The sequence below is a fragment of the Cyprinodon variegatus genome, unplaced genomic scaffold (genome assembly GCF_000732505.1).
Source record: "Cyprinodon variegatus isolate N-32 unplaced genomic scaffold, C_variegatus-1.0 Scaffold32, whole genome shotgun sequence".
Taxonomy (NCBI): domain Eukaryota; kingdom Metazoa; phylum Chordata; class Actinopteri; order Cyprinodontiformes; family Cyprinodontidae; genus Cyprinodon; species Cyprinodon variegatus.
Genome location: NW_015150485.1, coordinates 545,182 through 565,772, shown reverse-complemented (window position 1 = coordinate 565,772; position 20,591 = coordinate 545,182). Strand labels below are relative to the sequence as shown.

Here is a 20,591-nt window from a genome sequence, read left to right as displayed (position 1 = left end):
CTGTAGGTAGATCAAGGTTACTTCCCAGTAAAGTTTGCTTTCAGGAATGAATCAGTTACTTTCATGAACTTACATAGCTTACATTTTACTTCCCCCAAAATATAGATCAGCCTTCTTTAACATTAGGATACTTTCACATTATTTCCAAAACTTGCATGTTGTGTTCCTAAAACTAGTAATTCTGAGGTCCAAAAAGTGAAGTCATTTCATAGTATTTACAGGTAACTTCTATGGAATTTAGAGAATATGTTTCTGGTATTTACAGCTTACATTCAGAAAAAAAGAGGTTTACTGGAACTGACAGAAATAGATTTTAGAACTTGCAGTTTGCTTCTCTATAACTCACACCAAACATTCTAGCTACTTAGAGGTTAGAGTATCTATAGTGTATGGCTCACCTACATGATTTTTTGCCTTTTACTTGCAGGCTACTTTTCAGAAACTAACAGGCATTCATGAGACTGTTGTCTTTTACAACATTTTTAGGTTTTTTTTCTGCAATATTTACAGGTTTATATTCTAGAGGATACAGATGATGTTCAGGAAAATTACAGGTCAGTTTTCTAAAATTGACATGTTAGTTTAGGCTCTGAAGGTACATTAACACAGAGCCTGTATATTAAAAAAAAAGTAACCTGCAGGCGGTAAACTCTAGACTTTTAAATTCTGTATAAATATTTACCCTTTGGTTACATATTTAGTATGATTCTACCATACAACATCTCTAATGACGGCAAGTACAGGCATTTTTAAGAGTTATAGAGCTAATATCAGAAAGCCATGGATTAAAATTGCCATGAAAGCATTGAATATCCCAATAGGACAGAGAGCATCTTCATCTTGATGCCGTCCAGCTCTGCTTTGCTTGAGCAACAAAATGAGGGGACTATAAAACAATCAACCTGTCTCTGGACACACCCGTCCATCCTCTGCAAGCGGTCAATGTGCTGCAGTGAAAGATGCGAGAGCAGATCAATGAAAAGGCCGTTTCCACGCCTTCTGCTGTGGCACTTCTCTCTTTGCAAGAAAAGAGGTAGAGGAGGAGGTGGCGGGGAGTCCACCATATCCACCAGTGTCCCCTTTTCTCCCTCTCTCTTCTGCCCCTCCAGCCTCCCCGGGGGCCCCCTGGCCCTTTCTCCAAAAAGGGAGTGGCGGGTCTGGTCACAAGGACTCTGGCGTCCCCGGCTAACAAAGGCCTCTCTGTTTGAGCCGGGTTGCAGCTCTGGCTCTAAGCACAACTGCTGCAGACCCCCACCCGGTGGCTCCGACACAAATTACAAAAAACGATCCAGTCAGGTTCTACAAAATGGAGTAGTTCTGCAAGATCCAGTAAGTTCGTCATGATAGGTTTAGCCAGTAAGTCCTTGCCGCTCAAACTGCATATCACATTTAGATGTTGCTTTTTAGGCTAAATCTGGTCAGACTGTCATACACTTGATTTAGTCCAGAAATAATTGTTAAAAAATGGGCTGTGTTTGGTCGCTCTGATCGTTCCCATTTTAGTTCAATAATACACATTAAGAAGACTTATTAACGCTCTAAAAATAATGACTTTTAGCCTTTCACTTTTCAACTTTGCAACCAAATGTAGACCTCGTTTGGATGTAAATCATGTCATCTTTTCAACCAATTTTTGCTCAGATGATGACAGTTCTGAAGATATTGGCTCTGCTTTAGAGCTGACTGCAAAAAAGCAGAAGAATACATTCTTCCTAGATACCTTTTGAATTCAGACATTTCATCTTCAGTATTAATTACTTGAAATGATCACCTTTTCATCCACAAAGTTGCTGTATTTTTGGAATCACTAGAGATGAACCAGTGATGCTTTTCCTGGCTGATACCCATTTATTTTTTTCTGGGATCCAGAATCTTACTTTTCCTGAGGAATATAACTTAAATTAAGAAGAAAAGGCAATTTTCTATAACAGCATTTTTAATACAAAAAAAATATTTGTATGAATATTCCTATTAAAATATCAAAGCATAAGTTGTTAACCTTTCTTTATTTTTATAAACTTTGAATAAGTTCATGGAAGTACATGCTGTTTAAGGACATTTTTATGGACTAAAAGCTGTTAACAATAAGGTTTTGCTACCGTTCATAAAAGTGCATGTTTGAATAGGAATGCCAGGGTTTAGCTTTGATAGAACAAAAGCAAAGGAGGAAATATTTGATCTTGAAGAAAAACACGAAGGCCAGACTGGAGTTTGCCAGAGTTAACATGGACAAAGGCCAGGACTTCTGGAATAGCATTCTTTAAACAGAGCCTCTAAAACACCAGAACAGAATACTTATACTTTTCTGTTTAACATAAACCAAATAAACCATTTCTGGAAAAACTCTGGTATGAACTGGGGGTGTAAAAATACATTGATCCACTTTGATAGAACAAGAAATATTCCAGTCAAATTCAATGTTAATAATTTGAAAAATGAAAACATTGGTCAAAACGTCATCTTAAAGATAGGCATTTATTTTAAAATTCAAAAGGCAAGAAACTACAGAGAACAGGTGATCTAATATAATGTCTTAGAAGTATTCTGTTGTTGTCCTGAATGCCTTTTCGCCTTTAAGAGCCTAGAGATAAAATTGCCACATCACAATTAAAAACCTTTTTGTGAGTTGATATAGAAGTTAATTGTTGTATTCGATGGACATAATATAAACCGGCAGACCTATGAATTAAACAGAATTTAAATCATATTATAAAATAAAATAAAATAATTTAAAAAAAAGTATCATGGTTTTTGTATTTACTGAGAAGCAAAGAGGTAGAAGAGTCATGGTTTGGTGAATTTCTGCTGCAACTAAACCAGGTCAGTTCAGCATAACAGAACCCATGATGATTTCAAGCATGTATGTAAGGTGAATATCTGTAAGGTGAAAACCAAAATAAAGCTGGACCCTGCAAAGAACGAAAAAATAAAAATGAAAGCTCTATGTGTTGGGAGTGCTTTGGTGTCGCAGTGGGTAGCGCACACGACCCATGAATGGAGGCCTTAGTCCTCGATGCGGGCGACCCGGGTTTCAATCTGACCCGTGATCCTTTCCTGCATGTCTCTCTCTCATTACCCCTTTTCTATCAGCCTACTATCCATTAAAAAAATGAGCCACTAGTACCTTAAAAAGCCCAGATCTTGATCTTATTGGGATGCTATTAGGTGACTTTAAGTCGGCTTTTCAGCTTTTCGGCTTTTAAATGTCCCATCACTGAAAGTGAAGAGCGGGAGAAACTTTCTATATTCATGTTAACTGAGGATTTTCAGCTAAAGGGGATAACAGTGGTTTTTAGGGGGGAAATTGTTTTTACACACTTTTGTTCATAAATTATCTTTAATGAGAGAAACAAGTTTACCATTGGTGTTAAAGAGAAATTAAGTGACCTTTTTCTCTCTATTCCTCTATATTTACAAATACAAACACATGATCCACACATGCTCAGGATGCACACATGCATTCATATATCTGTGTATGAATCAGAAATACATTCGTTCATCTTGTCCTGTGCATGTGTGGATCTTGATGGTTAAAATATCACTTAACATTTCTCATTAAAATCCAAACATATTTATTAGACTATCCTTATCTTATCACAGTGCATGATTTCATGATTAAAAAGTATAACTTCTCTGATGTCTATGAAAAGGTGCGGACCTGTACTGACAGGACCAAATTCAAACCATCATGAGGTAATCATCACTTCTGTGGGCCGAGGGGCTCTGAGCCTCACTTCAGCCACAGCTGGCACACGTTCATCCTGCTTTGAAATGTACCATTACATCATGGCTGACATTTTCTCATTAGTCAGGATTTTTAGGGTTTCTAAAGATCCTGAGTTGGACTTTAAATATATTCATGTTTGATCCTTTACAGAGAGATAAAGATGGATTTTATTAACTGCAGTTTTTTTTGTTCTGATGGCTAACATCCCTAAAGTTTGGCTCTGCAGTGTAAAGTTATCTGATTGTTTTGGAGCTTGTGGGAGGTCGGTGGGAGATTGTTAATGTTCTGGATCTGAGCCAAGCATGCCAGTGACCTTTTCCTGCACGAGATTCAAGCAAACAGGATGTGAACAAAGCTCAGTGGGTTCACTGTCACTGTTCTCATACCCACACTCACTGATAACGTGTGTTCAATGTTCACCACTTTGGTGAACAAGCAAGTTAAAAATAACCAAAATTCCTTCAAAATAGTAAGCAGGCATGACTTTCACCACTCCAGCCACTACTATATACATCCCCTATTTACATTTTGTGTGAAACGACTTGCATACCTCAAAATAAAAACCATTGGAAAAAGTTCCTTGAGTTTTCTAGTTTAGTAAGAGTTTGTGTAAACAAACAGCATTTTGAAGACCTAAGAACCTAACAGACAAGAAAGAGGGGACGCTTTGAAGCTTTAAACACATCTGAAATTTGAAGAAAATTATGAACCAACCGAAAGCCTTAAAAAAAAAGACAGAGTCAACCACCTAAAGTGACAGGTTGGGCAAACTGAGCAATAATCAGAGAAGCAGGAAACAAGCTAATGATTATTTACATAAGATGATCAATTATCAGGATGACTACTATAATTAGGAATTATGGAGGACGGGAAAGAATATGCCAAGTTTTAAAGGGAATCATTAGAGGTTCTGCCCATAGTTTTCCTCATGCCATGTTAAGAATTGATTGAATAACACCAACAGTGCATTTTAAAACGGTGGTGGCAGCATCATGCTGGGGAATGAGAGGGAATTTGGTCAGACTGGATGAGAAGATGTTCCAGCTGAACAGCAACCCAAAACATACAGTTAAGTTTCTGCGGATGACTCAGGTAAAGGCAACTTAACGAAAAATGACCTTGTAAAAGTAAATTAGGAATTGAGGCGCTAACAGTGAAACCCAAGTAAAGTTGAGCTATTTTTTTTAAAGAATAAAAGGACAAATAACGGTTTTGAAATCGGAAGCTGTAAGAGACGACACCCAAAAGACCTGGAGATGAGACTACAGAAAAAAGCTTGTTCGACTAAAAAATCAACTCAGAGGGAATAAATAAAAATGTATCCTGCATTTTTTCTTCTTCTTAAAAAATGGACTACCTTTTTCCTTCCCTTTTATTAATCTTTGGTTTTTTAACTTCCAAATATGTCCTTTTCATAGAGACCCCCAAATTAAGGGGGTGAAAGTTTGACTGCTCAGAAATCTAATAAAAAGCAAGCGTGCCTTTATTTTGGTGCGGGACATTAATTATACAATTGTTTTTGTGACGAGAACAGCTGCAGTAAAGTGACGACTTGGTTTATAAGAGTCAATTACAACAGCTGCAGCTTGTAAAACCAAAACAATGATGGAAAAGATGCTAATATGCAGCATTTAGGGGAGAAGGATGGGTTTCTTTAGCAACTTTTACATCCTAAGTTCAATGTTTCCCATAGTTCTGTGGCCCTTTGTCAAAATAATGTTATACAGGATTTCTTACAGAATAAAAAAAACAAAAGAAAAAAAAACAAGGTAAGAATAAAATGAAGCTGACATGAGGACAAACCCTGCTTCTAAATCAGGATGCAGAGTAAAACGTCTGCCAGAGTTAGACGTAACCTGGCAACATTTTCTGTTGTGTTTCCAAAGGGGAAAATATCCCGGGAAACATTTAGGAAGTCAGGTAGAGAAAGCAGCCAGCTGAATTACCGTACGTGTGTCGTCCTGGATGAAGCGAAATAAAACGACCTGCATTCATGTTCAGACAGCTGCTGTGAAAACTGTTTTTCCATCCTAACTACCCCTGAAAAAGGTCAAATAAAAATCTACAACCTGGCAACAGAAACTGAGCAGAAATCTGGTTTAAAATATAAAACATAACCACTTCAGGATGAAAATATTACCTAAGTTGACCCCATATGAAACATCCAAGGACATATTAAACATATTAAATGTTCAGATTAAAACATCAACATTGAATAATATCTATTTTTTTTTTTTTGTCTGCCAGTAACAAGAATCGGTTTGCTGCAGTTTTACTGTATCTTTAATTGAATCATGTTAAAATGTTAAATCTTATTTTATTTCCATTCATTCATAATTTTCTTCTTCTATTATTTTTCCCCACAACTTGTAATGTTTTCCACAACTAGCTTCTTCATCTTTGCAAAATGAAACCAGTAATCTTAATGACCCTAAAAGTCTCAGATTTGACTTAATGAAGCCATTTACTTGGAGTAACATGCATCTCTTTATTGATTTATCATAAGAATTATCCGTTTTATAGTCTAAATCAGTGAAATTCCACGTTGGCTCCTTATAGTACAGAGAAAGAAGCGTCTGTTTGACGAAACGGCAAACCACAATATCTTTTTTACACTATGAAAACTTAAAACACGGTGTGTTTTAAAACTCTCCGTCCAATAATAAAATATCCCTCCTTCACTCTAGATGTTGCTGTGAGGCATCAGGATCTAACAGCATCTCTCTTGTTTAGAGGATGTTTGCAGCAGAGATCCTCTCTAGTTTCTATGAATGAAGAAGTTCATTCTGAAAGGTCCCTAAAAGTTCAAGCAGATCCAGTCATATGGTGGCAGATCAGACCAGCAGGACGTAAACTGTAAGGCATGCGAGTCGACAGCGTGTCAGAGTTTTAGGCTCTGGTTCTCCACATGCTGCTGGTAACTTACTAAGCACTAGAGATCGACCAATACCAATTTTTAAAGTCTGTCGCAGATACCAATTATTTTGACATCAGACTGACTGATCTCAAATACCTGCTGCCTATAGCTTTGAGGCAGCTTTTTCTTCTTTTTTTTACATGATAAAAATGACATCATGAAAACAAATGTCACCTATTTTTAAACAAAATCCAACATTTAGTGATAAATGAAACTAAACATTAACTATGGATATCAAATGGAGGGAGCAGCAATGCCTGTGCTTCAGATGATCTGGAGACACACCTGTTAAATGCTCCCAAATTCTTCTTGGTAGACCCCCTTTTCCTAAAAAGTTTAAAAAAAAACATTCCACTGGACTTTGTTTTCCAAGGTTGAAGACGTTTAGCTTCCCATCCAGGAATCTTTTTCAATTCAAAATTAAAAAATGACTATGACCTGGATGACTGAGAATCTTCCCAAGATAATATAGACCCCATTTTGTTTACACAAACATTTTTTGCCTTCCCTCTACTCTCTAACCTGCTTCAACCTTTTAAACAAAGAAAAGTTACCAGCAGAAAATAAATATCACAATCGCATGAACTACAATTTCATTTGAATGGCTAAACCAACCAGCTTAAATGCAATTATTTTTATAGTTTAGCTGTTTATTCTACTGTGGAACATATTTCAACAAATAAAATTTTTAAAAATCTCTCAAAATGGGTCATTTACTCAGTTAATTCTACCACACAACCCTGCAATTACACTAAGCCACCCCTAGGGGCTGCATCCCCCAGTTTGGGAACCACTCCCCTAAAATATGCAAATATTGGCCGATACTGAAGACAAAAACTGCTTATATCAGTTAAAAATATCAGCCAGCTGACATAATGATCTCTCTCTACTGAGCAACCCAGGATGTAACAATGCTTAATTGTTTGATTAAAAAAAAAAAAAGATTTTTAACCATCTCTGTTTGCAAAACTGTACTAAAACTGATGCATTTACAAATTGTCAAATGGTTCTTTAATCATTTGAAACACATTATTCAGACACCAAGTTCAGCATCAGCCAGCAGTGGTGCATGTAACAGGAGGATGCCTGTTCCCCTTTGACTGACTGGACATCTCACATAGAAAATGCCACAATACAGAGGCTGCTGCTAACATCAACAGGAGCTACTCTTGCAAAAAAGGCTGCAAGTCTGATAGATCTGAAACCACTTAATGCTCCCTCAGTGGATTTATCAGGATGGATCAAAGCACTGCCAAAGAGGAAATTTCAAAGAGCTTTAAAAATAGAGAAGCTATTTTCATCCTCCTTCATCTTGCAATATAGCTTCTTCTTTTTATCCTCTTAAGGAGATTTTTTCCTTTTTTATTTGCTCCTGTATAAATGTATAATTCTCATAATTACAAATGCAAGTAGGTCTACAGTTTTCTACTTAAAGGAAACAAATAACTTGGTCTGATGCATAGATGAGGTGGTTAGATTTGATAAGAATACTATGTTAGGTTTCTATAACCAAATATCCAAATCCGATGCCAAAATAATGAGTTTATAATAAACACCAAAGAATCTGAATCTGAAATAAGCAGTTATTTCTAAAGTGAAGAATAATGAAGAAATTTAATAGAATGGGACACAATAACAACTTAATTTAGAAAGTGTAATAAAAGAAAACAGCCACTTGATTAATTTCTTCAGTTACTACATTTCTTTTTGGCTGAATGATGATTTTGATTTGATGGTATTCTCTAACAAATGTGCTTCTGATGAGAGATAATATGCAGTCAGTGGCCTACCTGTCTGTAGATAACTCTGACAGACAGATATCTGTGCAAATTGGGAGTTAGCGAGGCCCAAAGCTCAGTCAGGGTAAAAACCAGATAGGTTTATTCACGTTATAAAGAAAATATGGATGAAATAATATAATTTGATAAAATATGACAGAATTTGTGATATGTGATATTTGTGATTTTATTTTTACAGCTGATTTTGAATTTCTGGTGCTCTGACTCTATGAAGTGACCGATGTCTTACCGGAAACTTTTTATTGTCACTTTTATTGTCATCTTACCACAATCCACAATAAATACACATTTATTTTTATTTTATTTTTGTGAGAACTTAGCCAGTTAATGCCAACAGTTCAGATGTATTAATCTGTAGGCTGCAGAACCAGGTGGTGGACATGCAGAGGGTTCATTCATATTTAATCAAAGCAGCTTGAAGATCAGTCCTATCTGTGCAGCTGACATGACTCCATCTGACTGACCAGTTCTCCACCCAGACTGAAATGGGAACAAGGATTCAGCATTCAGATGCAGCGTAATATTTAACCCAAACTGATTAATTAAAAGCATAAAGGTCAGGCAAACAGTGATATCTTTTGTCTTTGCTCTAACTTTTCCTCTGTAGGTTTTAATTCAATTTAACGTTCATTTCCTCTGCAGCGTCTGTTGGGTTTAATGGGCTTATCTGCTTTCAATCTCAGAGAAGACATTGGAAAGAGGATTGTCACCTAAAGCCAAAGAAACATTAGTTCTAAAATATGTAGACATAGATACAGACCTTTGATGATAAAGAAATTTCAGTCAAACGTATTTAAATCCGACTTCCAGAGACATGAGCTTTGGTCTCTGACCCACTTTTTCTGCTCAAGAATAAGAACGTCTATCCATTTACGTCCGACTGCAAGAACCCCCCCTAATCCTCTGATCTCTCCACCAAGCAGCAGCTGCTCCTGAAACGCTTCAGAAAAGGACAAAAGTCCATAATGTTGCTCTCGGAAACAATTCGAGAACTACAGGGCGTACATTAGAAAAAAAATAAGTTAAAAATATCTTCATGTTCTTCAATAAATATTTCCGCTTAACCAATTGTTGTTTTTTTTTCCTGGCTTTTTTGTTATTTTTAATTAAGATTACATGTTTCCGTTCAAACACATTTGGAAAAAAACGGTTAAAATTTTCCTGGTTCTTTGTGAAAAAGTAATCACACCCGTTGGTAAATCTTGAAGAAACGTTGATTAATCATAATTTTGGAAAGGGGAGGGGTTCAGTTTTCTTAGCGACATCCAGACTGGAAGAGTCAATTAATAAGTTAAATATTTAGCACCCGTCTGACAACATAAAGTCGGCTAAAAGATCTCAAAAAGCAGCACTGTATGTATTCATCTAAAAGAATAAAACATGAGGGGAAATTGCTTTTTAAAAAAATCTTTCAAATTCTAACAGAGTCAAGCAAACCAAAAATAAAGAAAAATCATGGGACAGCAATGATCTGAAAAAAAATACTCCATGAGAGCATCAATCACTAATAGAGAACAAAGGAGAACCCAGAAGAACATCTACAGCACTGCAATGAAGGTCAGTTTTTATGATTAAAACTATAAGGAGAAACAAAGACTTTGCACAAAAGGCTTCAAATGGGAGAAATACATGTCCAAAAAACACAAAGGTTGGTGTCTTTTTCTAAAAACACCTATAAGTCCCCCAAAACTTTGGGGAAAATATTCAATACACGAGACAAACCTTGAATTGTTATAAGTTGCACATCCTGTAAAAACGCATTTTTAAATAGCATTGAGAGTCACACATGGGGGTGGAAGTGTGATGATCTGGGGCTGTAATTGGGTGAACCTTCCCATCCATCAGTTTGTGATATAAAGTTTTCAGATAGCCTTAATCAAAGTCACTCAAATCTGATAAAGGCATCACTCCAAGAAGCTGTCACCATAGCTAAAATGACACAATTTTGCAAAAAGATGGACAAAATTCATCCACATTTACTCAAGACTCTTTGCCAGATACAGCAAACACATTGGAAAAACGGTCTAGAAATAAGTAAAAATTTCTTAAATCAAGTGTATTTATCCTTAATTTGAGTAGGTAAATGAGGTAGTTTGCCAGTGGAATTAATATTTTTACTCATAGATTAAGATAATTAGATAATTTGCACTTGAAATAACACAATTCAATTGTGTTTTCTTATTTCAAATGTAAATCGTCTTGTTCCATTGGCAAAATGTATATTTTTCCTCCTAAATCCAAGAACAAATGCACGTATTTTAAGAACAAAAATGACTTATCTAGATTTCGATTTTTTCAAGTGCATTTTGTAGTTGGAGCCTAAAAGGTGGGAAAATAAGTAATTTGTTTTTTCTTTCATGAATATAATCATAATTTGAAAAGAAATTATCTAGTTATCTTTGTAAAATGTTACTTTTTCTTTTATGTTGAGAATGTCCCACAGGCTTTAAGGTGTAGAACATGCTGGTTTTATTTTTGACAGGGAACCATATATCATCAGATCTTGCCTGCAAAGATGCAAGGAATATTTGCCTTTGGAAGTATAAAGAAGCAAACTTTATAATTTATAAATACCTTTTCTGACCCTTAATATCAAAGAGATATCAAAGATTTTTCAAACAAGTAGCTAAAATGCTCTTCATGTTTGGGGTAGCTGTAATTAGGTCAAAATAAATATCAACACTTCTGAATAGAAAAGGTTTGAAAAGGATCTCCAAAGAAAAAAAATTGCAATTATTGGAAAACAGATGGCCTTATAAAGATACAGGTAGAACCATACCTGGATTGGAGTATTCTGCACTATTGATTTAACCCAAGCAACTAGGCCCCGCCTTAGAAATAAGTCTCTCTCATCCAGCAGAGCCACGACAACTCCTGCAGGTATCAACATGCTTCCTGGATGACTCCCTATGGAGGTTCAGTCCCACCGGGGCAAACCCAGAACTCACAGGAGGAACTACATACGAGTTCTGGTCTGGAGATCTTCCAGAACCAGCTGGAGAGAGGGATGAGTGGCTATACATCATGGATGTTCCCACCATTACCCAAAGAGTCAGAGAAAATAATAATGAAGAGAACAGCTTTGTTCTACTGAGGTATGAGGAATTATGCGTCTGAGATCTCAGCACACACATCAAAAGCAACACACGCACTTAAAGTACGTTAAAAAAAACAAAACTGGATTTTCAAGAAACAGTCTCCATCATTTATTCATGTTTAGACACATGTAACACGTCTTTTCTTCCTAAAATACAGAGAAGTTAACAAAAACTTAAGCCCCGCAACAATTAAACCCTGCTTGTTTTCAAGCTTAGAACCAGAAAACACTTAACCTTGGTAATGTGGTTCCAAACCCGGTTGCAGTTTTGGAACCAGTAGATTTAAATTGATTTTGGAATTGACGTTTATTTTTGCTAAACTTCGTTCAGTTCAAGTGACCGAATTCTCTGCACACTTCTGATTCCAAACCCTGAAAAGAATCTGAACCAGCCAACTCATTGCAATCGTTTTATATATGCTTCATCATTCCTATCACTATTTTTTTTCTGTGCACATCAAAGCTTAAGAAAAATCTAAAATCAACCAATAATAGTACAACCTGTGCATTTTATTGATGCCTCTGCAGTCAGTTTGAGTCAGGCCATAAAGTACCACCTCTAAAGCAGTAGCAGGGTCCTGATGTTGCACTTTTTGTGCTGTATGAAATCCACTATAGGGCTATATAGACAGTGGCCTCCTCCCTGCTCTGCCAACATGCATCCTCCCCTCACTGCACAGCTGAAAGAGCATAGAAGGAAATAGGACCCTCTGTCCCCTCCCTTCCCTTCTCTGCCCTGCCTCCCCTCCCTGTTCTCCACTTTCCATTGAAATCACCACCATCATCATCCCTGTTCTGCAATGAATTCAGTGAAATAATCAGCTTCCACAGTAGCACAGTTAATGCCTTCTAAAAATAGACCAGAAGTAGAGAAGATGACTGTCCTAAAGGAGAAATAAATAAAAAAAAAAGAGAGTTTGAGGAGGGGACGCATTTGCTCCCACCAGTTGTCGTGCAGGGACACCCGCCTAACAAAGACCACCGGCGTGAAATCACCACTGGCATGCATACCACAAGAGACAAAGACTTGTGCACAAAAAGGGAATCTAAACCCAGAGGAGTAGAAGCTGAGGGTTATGCAGACATGTGCGCACTTGCCGCAAAGATGCTGCAGAAACCAGGACATTTGCAGTCACCTCTGCTCTCTGGACGCATTCTTGATCTGAGAGAGAGAGATGCAGATTTTTAAAGTAAGAAGAAAAAATGCTATAAAGAGATGAAATTCCTGCATCTTTGAGCTTAGATTTGTGTCGGAGCGCAGCGGCGCGGGGAACCAAACCCACGCCGGTGACATCCTGAGTCCACGCCCGCAGGCCCACACCAGTAAAACCTAAAATCCACCAGCCGGATTTACCCTCAGAGGGCTCGGTCTGCAAACACGCAGCCGGACACTCACTGTGATGCGGGGGATGTTCTTCTTGCCCTGGTATCCAGACATCTTCACCGGTGTTTGGGTTCTTTTGCGCTGCGCCTTTGGACGGTGGAGTGCGGATTAGTATGCAGACTCAAGCCGGTTCTTAAAGGGGAGAACAACGGAGCTGAAACCCTCAGGGGAACCAAACCTGGAAGATCCAAACTGCCTGAACTTCTAACCCGGATCCTGACAGCCTCCCTGCTCTCCGCCGGCGCGCCGAAATCTTTTCCTTCCCAAGACGAAATCAGACGAGAACAGAAAGGAGGCGCAGCCTACACAGCCTCTTCCCCTGGAAAGGTCCGCACCGAGCATGCGCAGAGCCTCGCCCTGCTCCATTGACAGGCGAGCAGCACTAATGCCATCAATTCCCTTCATGGATTAGGATGGAGAGGGGGAGAGGCTGCAAACATTCCCAGGAAGAAACGCCCAGCAGCCATCTTATATCCAGGCTCTTTTTACTCTCTGAGCTCCAAAAACTGAGAATTTTGCTCCATCATAGATTGTTGTCAGTTTCCAGGCAGAATGAAACCTAGGAAACGACAATGGAAACTGTTGGGGCTAAGGAAACAGGAGCCTTCAGAGGCCTTGATTGGAATCAGTTTTCATTTTAATTTGAATAAATATTGAATTGGAAGTTGGAGTTCAAGCAAGGAGGGAAGAAAACCGTTTTAAAATCTCCTTTTTGATCAGCCATGACTGTGTCAAAAGGCTAAATTTAGTCTTTGCTAAAACATATTTGATTATTTATTTAGTTAACAAACATGGTCACATCATATTTGATTTGACGGAGGCTGCATCATCAAACCAGGTGTGATGTCATTCCTTCCAACTCTCCTGTGACCTTTAACCTCTCGATCATCTCTGTCTAGTGTGTCCATCTGCTGAAACAACCTGATTATCTTATGAATATGCAGAGTTTATTCATGATCACCTACAAATATTGCTTTTCGAACAGAATGTTTGATAAAACTGATGTTGTGATGAGATATTCTGCTGCACTTTTATATATCAAGATCTACTATAGGTAAATAGTTAATTGGTATACTGCTTTCCTAAACCTACCAACTGCTTTTTATCACTAGAGTCTCTTTTTTTCCAGTAATACTAACATTCATACAAGCATTAGGGTTCAGTGCCTTGCCCAGGGGCAAACCAACCTAGGGTGAGATCAACCTGGAAATTAACTGACAACTTTCCCAGTATTTGTTTCTGAAGATAAAGGCACAATTTTGAATTTGCATGTAGAGTAAACACTTCATGGAAGTTAATTTGGGGTTTTCTGTAAAAAGAAAAAATTTAGATGATGATCATCATCATCATCTCTCTATCCATCCGTCCAATCATTGTCTTCCTCTTATATCATGCTATGGAGACGGTCTGATAGGAAAACCCACATATGTTCCCTTCATATATATTTCACTAATTATAAATAAGTTATTGTACGCAGGATGATACACTTTCTAAATACAAACAAATAAACAAAGAGAAAGATGAATGAGTACCTTTAAAAAATGTATTTTAATAAAATATATAGTCTACATAGATATTATCTAGATGTTAAAATAAAAATGAAAAACCAACTAAATAAAACTATTAGAAAAAAATGTATTCCGTCATTGACAGTATATAATCAAATTACCACACCTTCCCCATTATGGGACAATAAAAGATTTTCTATTCTAATCTATTCTAATTCATACGAATACAGTATTATAAATCCAATTACAGTATAAATATGTTTTTATAAATGTAGTTTTGTTGATCAAAGTTACTCTATCAATTACCAATAGAAAATATATAGACAGACAGACAGCAGGCTCTACTATCCTTTACTTAGTTTATACAGACTGTGAGGTGCGTTAATGACTGCCTGACGGTGTTTGTCGGTACGCCCCCTGCTGTTCATTGCAAATATGACAGCTTCACCTCATTTACATGCTCAATATTACTGGTTTGTGTTTCTAAATCATTCTTGTAACTAAGTTCAAGGCATTCCGGAAAATATTACCACTTCATCTCCATCACACTGTGCTAAACTCATGGATGAAAAGACTAACTAGCATTCTAACAATGTCTGCTCAGAGATTCTATTCCCAACAGGAACCTAAACAAATAGCCTCCACCAATACAACCTGAATGATTTTTAACAGCCCATCAGAATTATTACATGCAACTCACATATTAGTAGTATAAGCAAAATGCACTTTAGAAAACTATAATTACATGTATATTATTTCACTAAAGTGAAAGGCCAGTGATCATGGATGTATTTCTTAAGTATGTATAAGGATGAAGAAGGCTTGGCTGCTTTAATGCTATAGATCAATATGTAACATGATACAATGATTTACCCTCCCCACCCAAAGCTTTTAAGAACTGGAAGTAGAAGCTGTTTTTTTCTGAAGCCAACCCAAACCCTTAAAATGAGAACCAAGAAGCTGCTAAACAGATCATTGTTTGTCTACATTGAGAAACTGCAGGTTCATGTTTCATTATTGCTATTATCAGCATTAGTATCCTTACCTAGGACCAAAACTATTCATTCACTCTAATAAATTCAATAAACATAACATATATAATTAAAATGTATGTTTTAAGACTTTCTATATCTTAATTCCAAAATACAGTAAGGTTTACACATTTTTATTTTTTAAAAACGTCTTAATGATGATGACAATGATAATAATAATAGTAATAATAATGTAAGATTGTTCTGGCTTTAACACATTTTCCCAGATGGTTACATGATAGATTTTTTAGCTTCTTCTGATATATATTTCCCAACATTTGCATTAAATAGACGCACTCCAGTGGATGTATTTTAAAAAACCTAAAAAAGACAGTATCATCAAGACGTCAAAAGTAGAGAAATATGGATTTCCACAAAACTGGTTCATCTGAAGGAGCCACATTGATATTTTTAAATAATTATATTACAAATATAAACACAACAGAAACGTCCAGCAATCACACTTTTCGGGAATTAATCAGTTCTGTGTCTCAGAGATTAATGTTCTCTGGTGCAAAAAATGTGTGCATACATACCAGAAGAAATATACACCTTGTGAAAAATAGCAGTGTACAGTTTGTAGATGCATTCAGGGACAGAAACCTTTCTGGAAACACCTCCAGTGAACTGATGAAACTAAACAGGTGTCCTAAGATTTAGATGTACCATTATATTTGCAGGAAAAAGAAAAAGCTTACAAGCCTGGGAACAGAACACTAGCTGTGAATGGTGTGTTGATGTTTTGCTGTAAAATAGACAGAATTGATAGCATCGTAAGGGAATAATATTAGGTGTAATGTTTTCAAGTAATCAACCAAAGCTTAGACAAAAATGGGTCTCATAGAATGACCATGACCCAAAGCAGAGCACCACATAAGTTAGAAATCAAAGTCAAAATACTATTATGATTTCAGCATTAGAATATGTCATTACATGATGTCAGTCACGTAAAACATTTTGTGGCCAGATCTGAAGACGTTTGGGTGAGAAATGCAGCTTAGAATTCTTACAGCAGTTCAGTCAGAAGAAAAGGGCAGAAAGGTTTGCAGAATGACACACATATTTGATCAGAGTCATGCAGTTTCGGTGCAATTATTCAAAATGTGCTCAATATATATTCCCATTATTTAGGGGTTGGGCAAAGATAACTGATTTTGGTGATGCTTACAGGCCTGGAAAGTTTAAGTTTAGTCCAATTTCCTTATAAATGTTTTAATGTAAATAGATACAAATGTGTACATATCAATTCTTTATTTAAAGATTTATTAATGCATTATATTGTGTCACTATGGTCTTGCTACAAAATAATGTCATCATCAGTGAAAAAGACAGAGCCACTCCCTTTATAGCTTCTGCATGAGATTATTTGCCTTCTGCTCTGATACATTGCGATGCTTTCTGGGAAATGTAGTCCGGTTAAGTTAACCGACTATACTCTATTAAACTTCTTCCATTGAGTGTCTGTGATTTGCACACGTTTGTATTTAAATAACTGATTGCTGTATGCAAGATTTGAGTGGATCATATAGACGAAAGGAAGAGCTAGCATGGGGGAAATGAGGGTTTAAAATAGAGGGAAATTACCCGTTTATCATCCAGGTTTTGGAGCGCCTCCTTGCCCGTGCTTTCCCTGATCTCCACCTTCCTGGGCTGGGAGATGTCGCTTTGCCGGTCAATGACTTTCCCTCCGGAGCTCCTGCCTCTGCACGCTGACAGCGCGTCAAAGTCCAGCGTCTTCGCCTCTGAGGAGCCTTCCACCGGGCAAAACACGCCACAAAATTTCTGCCTTGGCCTGGAGGGACTGTCAGAGCCCACACTGTGGAAAAAAGGTGACACTTCCCCGGTGGTTGACATGTTTAGATGCTCCTAGTCGCTTTTTTTTTTCCTTCTTCAGTCTTGTCTGTCTTTCTTCTGTTGGACAGCCACCGCCTTAAGGGTTGCAGAGCGCAGGTGGTCGCACTGTGACAAAGGGAAAACAGCGTGGAGGGTTAATACTGGCTGAAATCACTCCCACAGCAGAAATGAGAATGTGATTAAAGAGGGGGTAAAAAGAAACCCTCAGCTGCTGAAGCGATCTCTGCAACAATCCTGAACTGCTTACTCATCCGTCTAAATAAACCGCATCATAAGGTGGGGAGCGAGGTTTTGCAAAAAATAAAACAACAAACCCCGATTCAGTTAGACTAGATAGGTGGATATATTTTGTTTCTTCTATATGAAATGACCTGTAGCTCCAGGAAGAAGAGGAAAATCAGATTTGACTGGATTGTTCTTTAAATCCTCGACATGCGGCGATCCTAACCGTGCTGAACGTGCCAATCATAACCTGTCCTGTAAGGTCAAGAAGCGATCAGAACCTTGGAGAGTTCCTCAAAGTCACACCCAGTCCAAGAATGAAAGGCGCTATCCCTTCAGCACCACACCCACACCTTACCTGCTGCTGACTTCTGCACGCACAGCCAAAAGTTTTGGCAGCTAAGCAGCCCTGTCTACAGCACAGGAGAGACTTTCATTTAACCAGACTGAAATTATGATTATCTTAGAGGATTGTGTAATGAAATCATTGTCTACCTCAAAAATAAAGCCTGGAGTTAGCTGGAGTTTGCCTAAGGGCTCTCATACAAGATACTGTAGCTAAGATTACCATAACTACAAAAGAATGTTTTCTGAATAATCCAGAACTTTGAGGTTTTAGAATATTCTGTAGCTTACAAAATGATGCTTCCACCAGTGTAGAGCTTGCATCAGTATGTAGCTCTAAGTTCACTGCAAATAGGAGCTTTTTAGATGTGATAACAACCCTTTCCTTACCTAGGATCTTTGATCCAGACCATAGCTTCCAACAACTCTGCTACAGGACTAACCTTACCTACAAAAGTAGTTAGAAGTGATTCATTGCAAACCTCAACAATGATCACATGCTGTTATTTTCAATTTAAACTTCAATTATTAGGTTGGTGTGCTAGTGCAAAAGCTATCTGGGCCCAACTTTTTTTTTTCTCTCATCTAACTGTTTTAGATTATTTGACCAATCTTGATAACAGAGCCCCTCCCGTTTACAAATTTCTGTTTTACGTATAAATGAAAAACCGCCTGTCCAAACAAACCTGAGTCCAATTCACCTTGACTTGATAAATTAGAGCCAAGAAACTGTGTTTGATGAAAAGCTACTAAAGCTACTAAAAGATAAGAACGTGGATCCATCAGTCAGGATCTGACTGGTGAGTTTATTTATTATTTTACCAAGCTGGATAATCTTATAAGTTTTTAAAGCAGTCATGAAAAATACTTTTTTAATGCTTCTAAAGATCTAATTTTAGATTTCCTCAACACTCAGTTAGCATTTTATTACCTATGATTCATTATCAGCAAAGTATCATAAGTCGAGGGTTTTTGTAGTTTTGAATAAACTGCTGCTGCATTGCAATCGATAGCAGCACTCTAACACATGTTGTCAATGTCTGAGTTGCATTACAGCAGACAAAAGCTCTCCCTTGCATGAGGCCATGAAAAGTGTGTTAGCAGTGAGTCCAAGCCGGCCCAGTTTCCATAACAACGTGGTGGGCAACTAATGGTTTTACTGCTACCATTAAATCTCCCGGGGGGGATTGTGTGGGGGTGGTGGTTTCTGTAGGGAAGAATGACACACATCTGAACATCAGAGGTGAATTCTTAACAGTTGGGAAACCAAAAAAAAAAGTATGCGTTAGGCAATGACCAAAGGTTCAGACAGGACCCCAGACGTCCACATTCTTTGTCCCATAAAAGAAAACAAATGGTTTTTGGAGCAGGGACAGACAGACGTGTTGGGTATTCTAAGGGGAGAGTTGGCAGCCAGCCTATTAAATAGTTGGAAGATAGATAGAGAGTGTGCTCTCTGGTGTGGAAGGGCACAGCCCTGGCATCCGCAACAGATGTAGGACAAACAGTGACATCAGCAAAACAGGACATGGCCGTCTTATTAGAAGTGTAAACAAGAGCCATTTGTTTTCTTCTGGTCCTGTGTCTGTTCAGTCTGAAAGTAGTGAATTCAGAGAGCAGAGATTGTATTCATATTTCATTGGTGTTTATTTTTTATTTTAGAAACAATGATGAGGAGATGTGTTTTGGCTGCTGGGTCTAAGTCTCCCCCTATGTAAGTTTAAAAACTTTAATGCAACAAAAATCAGAAAAGAAACAACCAAAACTTTTTGTATAACAGCCAACAACAAAAGCTAATATAAATATTGTGGCACTTCCAGCTCCTCCTGTTGAAATTTAAGTTAGTAACATGCCAGAGTTTTCTGCTAAAGGAAGTCAGTATTACGAGTGAAGCTATATGTGATCTGAAGCTAAAGACGGCACTACAGCAAGGCCAACTGCTTTTGGTTAGTGTTGCAGCACAACCATGTTAATGGTTGAGCACTTCGCTCTTAGTCTGCAGGTTAACCAGTGGTTCCTAGAATTAATAGAAGAAGAATAGGAGGCAGATCTTTTAGTTATCAGGCTCCTCTCCTGTGGAACCGACTACCAGTTTGTCCGTGAGGCAGAAACCCTGTCTGCTTTTAAGGGTAGGCTTAAAACCTTCCTTTTTTATAAAGCTTATAGTTAGAGTGGCTCAGGTTATTCTGAACTATCTCTATAGTTATGCTGCTATAGGCTTAGACTGCTGGAGGACATAGGGACCTCTTTTTAACCATTCTGTTTCATTCTATCTCTATTCTACCACTGCAGAATTTGTTAGTTCTATCTCTAATGCTATCCTTTCTCTGCTTTTTCTCATAGTAGCACCATCTGGTCTGTTCCTGTTAGGCTATGACACCATCCTGGAGAGAAATATAAGCTGTGCTGCAGCTATAAACACTGTTGTTTATAGATGATCAAGTTCAGCCCGTTTTTTTTAGTATAGTCCTTTTTCTCTGACTGTGACTGGCTGGATGTGCTCTCTTCTTCCTGTGACATGGGAGCTGGCTCAGAGTTTGTCTGCCTGGCTGTGTCTTTCCTTGCCACCTGTATAGCTGGTTTACAGTTGCCTTTTGTATCTCTGCTTCTGTCTCTTTGAACCCCAGTCGGCTTCGGCAGATGGCCGCTCACTCTGAGCCTGGTTCTGCTGGAGGTTTCTTCCTGTTAAAAGGGAGTTTTTCCTCTC

General features: G+C 37.8%; 1 protein-coding gene across 2 annotated transcripts in view; it reads right to left on the bottom strand.

The window, feature by feature from the left end:
* Positions 1–17,484, bottom strand: part of LOC107102325 (dihydropyrimidinase-related protein 2) — a 30,507-nt gene extending 13,023 nt beyond the window's left edge. Inside the window, exon 1 of one of the 2 annotated variants that reach the window (XM_015401586.1) lies at positions 17,048–17,484. In XM_015401586.1, the coding sequence (XP_015257072.1) occupies positions 17,048–17,317 (270 nt within the window). In that variant the 5' untranslated portion in view covers positions 17,318–17,484. Of the gene's footprint in view, positions 1–12,936; positions 13,229–17,047 lie in introns of those variants that run through there. The other variant, XM_015401591.1, reaches the window with a different exon arrangement.
* Between the last annotated feature and the right edge of the window lie 3,107 nt (positions 17,485–20,591).